The 12,288-nt window shown below is 38.9% G+C and overlaps 1 protein-coding gene across 4 annotated transcripts in view; it reads left to right on the top strand.

The window, feature by feature from the left end:
- Positions 1 to 11,968, top strand: part of LOC149274820 (estrogen-related receptor gamma-like) — a 117,940-nt gene extending 105,972 nt beyond the window's left edge. For all 4 annotated transcript variants that reach the window (XM_089505230.1, XM_089505232.1, XM_089505233.1 and 1 more), the window contains 2 exons: positions 10,013 to 10,282; positions 11,724 to 11,968. In XM_089505230.1, the coding sequence (XP_089361356.1) occupies positions 10,013 to 10,282; positions 11,724 to 11,968 (515 nt within the window). The remainder of the gene's footprint in view (positions 1 to 10,012; positions 10,283 to 11,723) is intronic.
- The last annotated feature ends 320 nt before the right edge of the window (positions 11,969 to 12,288 follow it).

Here is a 12,288-nt window from a genome sequence, read left to right as displayed (position 1 = left end):
TGGACAGTATTCAGCGTAGCGGTAAGTTTTCCAAACGTGATGACATTTCGGGGCCCAAACGCAGAAAGTGGTCCAGACGTGAAAAGCGGCCATACTTGTCAATACGAATGTGAAGCTGGGTCATAAACTGTAAACATTCAGAGCTTCATTTTTAAGACTTAGACAGACCGAGCGTTATTAATGGACATATATGTGCTTCTTTTATTCAAGACGCTGTAGGCGGAAGAATAATGCTATGTCTCCTATCTCTCAGTCACAAGACAACATCATCGATCTTCTTTCCTTTGATTTTTTTTGATGTTGAGCAATGGTTGAGACCTTCAGCTGGGGTTCTGCCTCCTTTCCGAGACAAAACACTTAAATCGGGGACTGGGAAGAGCTGCGAAACCTTCTCTCACATACGGCTGGCTCTCTGAGCCGTCTCATCCTTTCCTCCTCTGTCATTCTCGGGCAACGAGCCTGCATTCTTGCCCAAAGATTTATAGTTTATCTTTATCTATGGTTTCATCTGTAGGTAGCTATTATAACCGCCTCGCCTGGATATTGTTTGCTTCTGATAGATCTGTCTTTAGTTCATCAAAGGGGGGGGGGATGGGGCCGAGTGGCTCAAAGCCATTGGGTCCAGCTGATGATGAAATACGAGCCATCAGCCTGTGGTAATAGCTGTAAAATTCCATAATTACACAGCCTTTATTACATTGCATAATGATCCTGAAGCAGTATGGAACAATTAATTAAGATTTTCAAGCAAGGCTGTTTCAGAAATTAAAAGGTACGAGCGGCTGAAAATGGGGAAGGGTCTCTTTCGGAAAGCATTAAGAGCGCCTCGGAAGTGCCTCGCACCTCTTCCTTTACAGGGTAACGCGGCCGTAGCTCGATAATAACAGAGTGATGTGTTTGTGTCTACGTAGCGAGTTCTGACAGTAGAATTTCATCTTACTACAGCTAAAGGGCAATAAATTCATTTATGATCCTGACACATCGACAGACATCTCAAAGAAAGAGTTATTGCCTGCTTTCTGCCTTTCTGAATATATGATGTCGGGTATTCTGTACTGCCAATTTTTATGAATACATGTTTGATAACATCTATATGTTTTGTTGAGAGTTTCTTTATTTATTTCTTTTTTTTTTTCCATTTTCTTTTTATATCACTCATTTATAAATGATCAGACTGGGAAAGAAGGGCGTGCTAGTTTTAGGGTCCCCGTGGGGGTCACTGATTAAATAAATATTTAACTATACAAAGGCAACATTTACAGCATCTGTTATGACAATGTAAAGATGTATCATTATAATTATATAATATATTATATATATAATAATCATTTAAAATAGGTAATTCTGAGGTCAGCGTGTGGACCGTGAAGATGGCACTCAACGTGCTCGAACACTTTTGGGGGAACCACCGCCCCAGGGACTTGTCTTCTCTGGCCATGCAACCCCTTTAATTACAGTCTTCCTGCAGTTGACCAAAGATAATTATACGATCGTCACCTCTAGAGAAAGCACTCTTTAAAAGAAATAAGCAGCGGATAAAGTCGGACGTTCAGTTACAGAGAACAACTCCCAAGATGGAGTCAACAGCAACTGTTCTAGCAAAGGTCTGCCTAACCCTGCATATCATGAATGGACAATCGCTATAGTTTGCATACAGTAGGCTCTGTTTCAATCAAGATCTAGCTGTCTCTATAAATCATATAGTCTAATCAGATGAATGTTGATATCCGGGTTGAAATTTTTCACAGTTTGACTGCAAAATTAATCAAAAGGAGAAGTACTGTCTTTCAGACTATGATAATACGCCTGAAGAGGCTTCAGTTAGCCCATAAAGGGTATCCTCTCTTTATTAAATTTGCTCTTTGTTCTTTCTGCGGCCAACTACGGTAGAACGCTATGCCATTACCTACATTATTGATAGAGACGAAATATTCCCGGGGACTATGTCATGGAGATCTTCCATAGAATGTTGAGTAGAGTAAGTCGGAGATTCCTATCTTTGCGCAAAACTCTAATACCAATATTAAGCTGTGTTACAATAACAAACCTAACAAAACTTTAGGATTTAGAGGCTTTACAAAGCAGTAATGTTGGAGAAGGATCTGCCCCAACAGTCTTTTCGGGTGGAAAAACTTGTCGGCTGCAGTAATAATTGTCAGGTAAGGGATATAACGAGAAAGCATGGTGGCTGCTTTCTTCAGGAAGAGCAAACTCTTAAGGACTGTTACAGCGATCTGGTCTTCCGGTTCGCGATATGATCTTCATTGCCCGTTTAGGTGCAAGAAGCGGGTCACCAAAGCTCTGAAAGCACCGTCCAAACTTAAAGCTCATGATTTCCGTACTTGGCGACCCTGTTACAAAACTGGAACTTTTTGTTTCCAAGTATCAAAAGAACCCAGCGAAGATTCCATCTGCCCATTTCTACGAAACCTTAACCTTTTGACCATAAAAAAAAATACATAAAAAAGCCAAGAAAAATGCGTTAAAAGGGGATTTAGTTTTGTAAAGTCAATTTTCTGTCTTTTTTCCTCGCAAAATATATTCCCTTAATAGGAGTTTTGTGATCCCCTGCCTGTCTTGTTCGCACACTGTGTGTCACTGCCTTTGAAACACTTGTCACTCTTTAATGGAAACAAAATCGTCAATGCGGTTCCAGCTGCTATGTCATTCCACCACCCCTTGCTGCGTCGGCAGTAGTGAAAATGACAGCGTTCCTCTCAGTAGGGGTAATTAAAATGTAAATATTGATATTTTATTATTTGAAATTACTTTCCAGTGCGGCATTTAATATCTCTCCATCTGTGCCGCTCTGTTTAGTGGTCACTTTAGAGCAGCTGAGGGATGGCAAGCGGCGGCTTGATCTCCGTTATGTCGAAATGCTTGTTGCTGCTTAATTTTGATATCTAATTAAGTGGAAAAGTACAGTTCACACTGTAATCCATGGAATCTTAACCAGCTGCTGGGGTATATTTAGAATTAATCTCCACTATGGAATCATCCTAATGTATGCAATTAGGAGTCTGCCCATGGCTAATTAGGTGTATTACAATCACACAGCCTTTTCTCTTTATTCTTTGCTTTTTTTTTTTTTTGACTGGTTCTGGCTTAATTCTTTCGCCAGTGGTGGTCTTAACCCTGACGCTGCCAGAGAAGTAGGAATACAATTGAGATGTATATCTATAAGCTTGGGTAGGTGCGTCAACTGACTAAGAGAAGGAGTAAGGTATTACAGCTTCTCTTTATCCTTCAATCCCTTTCTCTCTTTCTTTTTCTCATTGTCGCTCCCATTCATTCATAGTCTGCCTATTTTCTGTAGACCTTAATCAGCCATTGGTCTCCTCTTAGAACCGAGCATAGCCATATGTCTATTTCATGCATGTTTAAAGTCCCTTACTGTATTAGCCTCTATCACTTCTACTGGAAGGCTTTTCCACTTATCCACCACCTTCTCAGTGTGAGTAAAACGTCCTGTTAAACGGATTGTTAGACCCACATGGTTATAGCACCCCTTCCACCAGACATTACGTTTTACTTCTGATCACGCGCCTGCCAAATCCTTACAATACCACTGTATTAAGAAGCGATTTAGGGTTAGTTATCGGTCTCAAAGTCTAGAGGTAAATCCTCAATGATAAAACTTCCCCATTTTTACCAATTCCTGTAACCCTTAATCCTGCAGAGAGCATAATGAAGAAAGAATTGTCATCTGAAGGCAACTGGAGTTTTTTTCTATTGTACCAGATGGGGTGATTCTGCTAAGTCCTTCCATGTATTTGAAAGAGGGAGAAGATGATCATTTGAAGTGGACTTTGGCCATTATATGCATTAAAGAGTATCTGATGGCTGGAGCGCCCCTCTAATCATGGTGCGGAACGGGGTCCTATCGTCAAGACCCTATCTGGGTGCTGGGTCTCTTTCCTGGCTCTGCTTAATCTTCCCAGTTAACTCCAGATACAAAGATTCCATTTGCCAGCCATCCAGTTTCCTGAGTTACAAAGTTTTCACAATATCCTTGATACCTACACGTGAAAGAATCGTTTGATGCTCTTGGAAACATTTAGGTTCTTAATTCATATTTTTGGCAAATCCACTTTTTAAACATTACAGTTTTTGTTCATATCAGTAGCTGATAAATTGCAACCCCCCCTTTAAAATTTGCCATAAAATAAAAAGTAAATAACATTTATATATATATATATATTTATTTATTTGGTGTTATATTTGTATCGACTTCACCCAGTTCACCACTAAAAGCTTCTAATTCTGATTTCCTTTCTTAATGAAAAGTTAACCAAAAAAAAAACCAACCCAATTTATAGATTGAATGTTGTAATATTTTCCGTCCCGTAATTATTCCCGTAACGTATGCAACGCCGACGAAGTGTTTTGCTCGTTGAAAAATAGCTGCGGTTCGGGAGGGCAAGAAATGATATGCAAATGATAAGCATTTGTAAATGGATCCATGTTGTTCTCGGTCAATAAGTACCTTTTTTTTTCTTTTTAAACGGTTTATTTGATTGGATACCCGGTAAAAGTCGTTAAAAGGTATTTGTACAATAAGTGGCATTCCCAATTATCCCGTGCGCGCTCTCTGTTTCATTAACGCTTTGTGAAATAGCTCGAGCGAAAGGTCACAACTCGTAAGAGGCGAGCAACATCTTCCCTGTTTGTAAATGCCCAATTTACGGCTTTTAAATTGTTGCAGAACACGCTTAGTATTGCTGAATGAATCTTGTGCCTCAACTACTCCTGACAAGTGAATATTTGTTTAGTGGGAATCTATTGTCCTTAATGGATTGAGATGGACACGCACTGTGAATGGATTTTAAAGCCACGCCGGCTCTGTTTTCTTGTTTCTGTGAGATGAAAGCCGTGTTTCGCTAAAAGCAGAAGAGCGCTATTCTGCCCACGGCCGTTAAATGTGCCACCTCGTTCCGTCCAGGCTGGAATTTATTGTATCTGAGGATATAAAGCATATATATTCTACTTACTAACATAGAATGTGACGGTGGATCGGCCCCATTCGGCCCCATCTGGACTGCTTGTTTTTCCTGCTGTAAAGACTCAAACCTTTATCAGTCGTTGGTCTCGTCTTAGATTCAGGAGCCGTATACCTATCCTATACCTGTTTAAATTCCTTCTCTCTATTAATCTCTACCACGTTTGCTGGAAGGCTGTTCCATTTATCTACCAGACTCTGTTGCTATACTACGTTTGATTACGTTTTTTCTAGTACATTAATTATGTTTTAAATATGAATAATTGTGTTGCTCAGCTCCAATGTATCATATACACTCAAATGAAAAGATCAGACCTATGTATGACATCATACGTATGTCATTTAGACGGGATTCCGAGCGCTAGTCTGTGGGTTTATTATGCCTACTGTATGTTCACTGTATAAAAAAGGTTTTTTTCCCCATCTTTAATAATCAGCCTCTGCTTGTAAAGCTCCATAACCTACTTCATGACACAAATACAATTTTATACCCCGAAGAAGTGTTTTCTAAATAGAGAATTATTGCCTGGTTTGCGCTTGACAAGTAAAAATACTTGTCATGTTACACATAAATGACAGCGGGATTCGGTTTATTTCTGTTGTGCCGTAGCTCAAATAATGATTGCAAATAGGTGTACGTTCTTTCTAATGAAAGTACAAAAGCAAATTGGAAAAACATGCATTTTTTTATTTTATTTTGATTTTTTTTGCTTGCCAGGTATGCAATGTTGATACTCGGGCACCGTGCGTGATTACAGAATAATTAACATTCTGCCGTGATGCTCGCTGTTTGAGGAACGTCTAATGTGTCAGATCGCAGACACACAAACAGCCGGCAAACCATCAAAACATAGCCGTCAATGCCCTACTTTAGTGATCGAGCCAGGCATCCCGGCACGCAGCTAACGCCCGAAAGCCGGATATAGCTCCAGAGGACGGCCGGGGAAAGCCTAGGAGGGGTTAAATTCAAATGCCTTCAATGTAGCCTATTTCTGTCAACACTCGGCTGCGAAAACAAACATTTATGGCTTGTGAAGTGAAAGTGTATTTTTTGAAGACTAGCCGTCAGATGTTTTTTGCCCTTCACACTTTCCCGATGCTTAGCCTTTTTTGTTAAGTTGACTGCAAAGTGCATCGGTTCGTTTGGACACCAAAAAAAAACCACACAAAAAAAACCAGGGGGGAAGCAAAAGTAGGTGACATGTGCCCACGGCACAATTGTCAAACACATGAGATCTCAGTGCAAAAAGGCAGGAGGGCTGCCATACCACATGCTTGGCCCATCATCACCCCATCTTCACTGTCAGGAGACCAGGAAGCATTGACGTCCACGTTATTTCGCTAACTCCTCTATGAGTTTATTCCAGGCTCTTTGCTTGGTTTCCAGATAATGTATTTTTCTCGGCTTAGAGAGGGTTGTGGATAGATTCCCAACGAGGCAACTTAAACATGCTTGGTATAGGCATAAGGCTATTTCGAATATAAGGCAAGACCAAAGAACTACTAAGATTTGAGGTCTTCACATGGTCAGACGAGATGGGCTGAAAGGTTCTTCTCTGCCCTCAGATTCTATGTTTCTGTCCTAGAAGCCCATGAGAAATTGTTGATTTATTACAGAAAAACCTTGGACATGGCTTTTTTTAATCATTATTCTTAAGGCTTTTGAGTTTATTCTTGAATAATCTATGGGGGGTAAAGGTGGTCGTAGTAGCGTGCAACAGAGTTAAAACGTTGAGCTAAGGAGTAAAGACCAAGAGGCTAGCTAATGAGATCTGATTTCTGGAGCGTCTGGATGAGGGTTCCTAGGTACACTCAAAACGTCTTCATTTACCAGACAGGAACACCGAGTATCGGCATATTAAGATACACGACAGCTGAAGAGAAGATCCCATCAAATTATACATGTAAACATTACTGATTAAGAAATGCGAGGCCGACGGTTAAATTATTAATCAAAGAGAACATTGTATTGCCTCGGTTTAAGGGCTGACACAAACAGCCCTATTAAGGATGGAGATGAAAACTGGAAGATAATCCGGGGTATGGCAGTGATATTGATTAAGCTTTTTCAGTAAGTTTATATTGATTAACTCTGATTCTTTCGAATTGATATATATGTATATTTGGTAATTCATTAAAATTACTGCAGATATATTACTGACCTCTTCGTGTACAAAACAATATCCAGAGACACATTCATCTGAGCACAGTACTGATCTATATCGAGCTTCGTGGGGGTATGGAACAAGATACTATAACCTTATCTTATATAGTTAGGTAGCAGGGATTCAATCTGAGATATCCCTAATTGCATTGATGAATAAAAAGACAATAATTTTACCCAAATGCCCATTATTCCTGGAACAAGGAAAAAACATTCTTTGTGATTCCACGGGCAATAAGATTTTTTAAAATAATAAAATGCTCTCCTCAATACTCTTTATTGCCAATAAAAGGAATCACGTTAATAGTTGATGGCCTCCAAGGGTGGTGCATTCCGGAGCTTTAGGGCCCTTACTGCAAAGAAAGTCTTTCACTGTTTGACATGACATTTTGGCCCCTCTAATCACAATATGTGGCCTCTGGTTATCATTGTTTCTGTTTGTGGGGTGAACATTTACTCAGAAAGGGCTTTATATTGTCTTCTTATCAATGGTTTTTATATATATATATATATATATATATAAAATATAAACTATTATCACCAAGGGTTAAAAAGCTTCTTATAAATGTCTGACTGTTTTTGCTCTAGAATACTGCATAATGGACAAATATATATATAAAAATAGATGTATATATAAAAGAACTACTTATAAGTTAACATACCGTACATCTAATATGGTCAGATCTATGTTAATACATAAAATTTTAAGATAAAAAAATAGCAATTTCTGCACTGTATTCTGTCCTTTTTTTTTCATTTTTTTGCTTTATAAAAGATATGTACCCAAAGGGTTAAACTTGTCATTTCAGATCATACTCTACATGATCTCTGCTGCTTTTTTGAAGATAAATAAATGTATTTTTTTTAACACGTTAGTTTTCTGTTTTACCAGGTCTGTACTTGGGTTACTGTACGTTAATCATTTTTAGCTCTAAAAAGTTTTTTGGGGGGGGGGCTGAAGAAAAGCTAATATTCCCTTTTAATATATAATAATAGTTCCGGATTTCTTGCTACATCGAGTTGAATTTATCGTCCCTTGCTTAATTAAACCCCTCCGAGGTTCCAGAAGCATTGTAAGGTATGGGGGGAAAATGTTGATTTGTAAATCACAGGGACAAAAGGGGCCACAGGAGAAAAAAGAAAGTTAAAGTTTCTGCGCACGTAAATGTCAATATAGTGTCTTCTCCATCATCAGCAGTAAATTCTCATTGATGCCTCTTTTCTTCTCCGTATTGATCCTTCCATGAGAACGTAGATTTGTATCTGTTAATTAATGCGTCCTGAAACAGCGTTTGTATTAATCAGGCAGATAAGAAAAATTGGATGCCTGGACCCTCGTGACAACCATAAAAGTGCTTGCCCTGATAAAATCGTGAATGGACCTCAATAAAAAAAAAAAAAAAAAAAAGTTCCTCCTTCCACTCAATAAACTAATCATCCCACTTTTAATTATGTGGTAGAGAGATGTGTGGAGATTGGAGAATGTGTAAATCTAATTATTTACTAACAGCGGTGTCTGGGAGGGAGGACGAGGCTGTCACAGAAAGGTGCTTCGGGGTATATTCTGTGTCCATCTGTTACTGCCTAGAAACAAACGGGAAAAAAAATATATATATATACTACGGCTTCTTCAAAGTAGTCGTTGCTAATTGAAACCACGGGTTTCCGTCTGCAGGATCCTAAAATTATTATTTCTTGGAGGGAAAAAAAAAAAAAAAAGAAAGCAAATCATCATAGCCGGTATGATTTGTGGCAAAGTCTTCTGTAGACTTTTTTGAACCCGTTGCCCTTAGACTCTATTATAGTAAATGCATCTGGCTATTCTTGAGGGAATCATATCAAATCTAATTTTATTTTATTGAAACAATGTAACTGCATATAAATATATATTTATTTATTTATTCTTCCCTGTCTCGTAACCGCATTCTCCGCTAAAACAAGAAATAATACAATGATTTACATTCCGTTACAAAGGTGCATAATGCGCTTTGCTTCCAGCATGGAATATTATTTAAACTTTACACTGAAAACAAAGAAAATCGAGGACGTTCTATAGGGGAAGGGTTAAAAACCCCAGCATTTAATGAACCTGAATTTATTAACGAAAATGTACATTCTTGTTGTGTTATCTGCTCATTGTGTTTTTTGATATTGTATTTTTAGATAAGACGTTGTGATGCAATTTACACGGAATTATTTGTCTGCTGCTGGTAGTAGGAACACGAAAGTTAGAGGATAGCCATAAATCAACACATTTATTGTAACAAAACTCTATACAATAGACAGATAAGCATTGTCATAGACAAGTCAGTGTAAGCTCCAGACACGTCTTAAGACCCCCTTAAGAAAAGCTGCACTAATCCCCTTTGATGACTTCATTAAGTCCTTGTCATTGTCTGTGCCAACTGGCAAACTTACGTACGTCCTACTGTACATAGTTGAATAGCGTCTATTAAGAGCTACTGACCCCTTTAGTACCGGAGAAGGAAGCTTGTTTACTTCTCAGCACCCCCAGAGCGCCAACATTGTACAGGTCTCTGACGCTCTGGAGGTTGCGTATCTCCCCTGACCATTGTAACGATTTAGCAATTGGTTATTTCGGCATTCTTTTTAGATTTGAATAGAATTCAGATTTGGTTCCAATCCTCGATCGTTAATGTTGTGTGCTCTCAAAAAAGCTCCTTTCAAATAGAATATTTATTTATGAAGGAGTGGCAATGTTATACACAATGAACTCGGAATTTAGAATGCTTTGGTGTTCATTGTTAAGAATTTGCCCAACATCTGTACACATTAATCTTAAAAAAGTTTTCATTTGATTTAACTTATACCGTTCTCTGTCTTTTCAGGATTCTCCACTTTGTCGCTCGCAGATCAGATGAGTCTCCTGCAGAGTGCATGGATGGAGATTCTCATCCTGGGGATTGTCTACCGGTCCTTGACCTTCGAGGATGAGCTAGTCTACGCTGAAGACTACATCATGGATGAAGATCAATCAAAGTTGGCCGGTCTTCTCGAACTGAACAACGCCATCTTGCAACTTGTGAAAAAGTATAAAAGCATGAAACTTGAAAAGGAAGAATTTGTAACCCTGAAAGCTATAGCACTTGCTAATTCGGGTAAGTAGAGATCTGAATATTCAATATCGATTGAACACACACACACACATTTACATGTCAGCCCCTAGTCAATAAATTCCACCGGTGGGGGAGGGGAGAGGAAATATTTGTTTGTTACCTGAAGCACAGAAGGTGTTCAAGTCTCTATTAAACTGGCAATAAATAAACAAAGCGGCTAAAATGTAAAACTATTAGAAGATAAGACAGAAGATACGTTTTTCCACCATGCTGTCCACATGGCGTAGGAAAGACCATCCGGCTCCTATACCGGTGTTACTGAAATGTAGCCTTTTAAATGGCAATTTGATGAACAATCTCTTCTCTGGCACCGAAATAGTTATATATCCACCTAAATTAATCAAAAGAAAGAAAAATTAGGCGTATAGATTTTTTTTAAGTGCGTCAATAGTGGCTGCATGTTTTCTGGGAAGGGTTAAGAAGCATTTAGCGCGCATGAAAACTTAAAAGCGCTGAAGCAGGGAACAACATCAGATAAGTAAAAATCGTTCGGACTTTGTTGGCGTCTTCTTGTTGTAACCCTAATTCTTCCTCTCTGCTCCTTAAGCCTCTTTTAGCATTTGCATATAGTTGAGGACAGCTTTGTGTTTAATAACCCGCTGATCACTAGATACCCATGTGTCAATAATGTGCTCTGACGCTGCGTTCCGATGACAGTCACACGATGCCCCTCCATCTGCCTTTGTTTTGACCCGTTCTTTGAACTTTATCTTGGTGGCTGGCCAGTAGTTTTCCCTTTAATTACAAGAAGGAAACTGTCAATAAAATCAGTTAAATGGGATGCAATGAGTGGCTTGAATGGGCAGACAGCTATTTGTTCAGATTCTAGAGCATTCACGTTATTGACAGTTTGTTTTCTGGGGCCATATGCAACGATCAATCTCAGACCGAGCTCAGCCGCGCTGAAAAATGAAAAACCAGATTGCTTTTGCTTACTTGCGGATGAGGACTTGTGATTTGGCGCGGCTTTAGTGAGATGAGACCTTCTGCCCAAATTGCCCCCCTGAGAGAGGATGCGTGACTGTTTTTCAGAAATATTTTTTTTAATTGATTTTGTAATTAACGGCTCATCTACAATATTGTTGCTGGGGCTATAAACGGAATTTGTCGAGAATTTGTTTTTCGCAGCAACAATGCAGCGGGTAAAGTTTGGAATTTTTAATTAGTCGCAGCGATTATCTTATTTTTAATTTTTTTTGCCATCAGCGGCAAGCTTGCAAATGTGGAAACGTTAACTTACTCTACTTTAACTTTAGCCTACTCACAATAAGTATTCAGAAGGAGTCTATAAAACCATATAACATGTCTTGAAACTTATTAATTCATAAAACATTTGGAAAATAATAATTAACTCTATACCACATCAATGAAACCACACGCGTCGTTAGTGGGTATGATAATCGGATATTATTTTTTCTTGTAGACTCCATGCATATAGAAGATGTAGAAGCTGTCCAGAAGCTTCAAGATGTCTTACATGAGGCTCTGCAGGATTACGAAGCCGGGCAGCACATCGAAGATCCGCGTAGAGCCGGCAAGCTGCTGATGACGTTGCCTCTTTTACGGCAAACGTCCACCAAGGCCGTGCAACACTTCTATAACATCAAACTGGAAGGAAAAGTCCCTATGCACAAACTGTTTCTGGAAATGCTCGAGGCCAAGGTGTGACTAAAAGCACCTTAGGCGTCCCCTCGAGTGCAAATATTCGTAGAATAAGGGAAAAAAAAAAAGATACGCAGTATAATTACCACGAGAAATCACCTTAGTACTGAATTTAAAGCAAGTGACTGCACTGATATTTAGCAGCAAGAATGAAGCAGCTTCTGACCTTTTATTCTGCTCCCTGTAATGGCGCAGATCTCTTCCCATTTTTGTTATTGTTTTTTTTTGTTGCAGAACTTTAAAAAAAAAAAATCATTAATTTAGAGAGATGGAAGCCAGGCCTGCCAAAGGACAAAAAAATCCTTAGTAAGGATACCATTGAATTT

Source organism: Sceloporus occidentalis, unplaced genomic scaffold (assembly GCF_023333645.1).
Source record: "Sceloporus occidentalis isolate IW3139 unplaced genomic scaffold, rSceOcc1.0.p SCAF_319, whole genome shotgun sequence".
NCBI lineage: Eukaryota > Metazoa > Chordata > Lepidosauria > Squamata > Phrynosomatidae > Sceloporus > Sceloporus occidentalis.
Note: the sequence above shows the minus strand (reverse complement) of the source record. Positions and strands in the feature narration are given on the sequence as shown.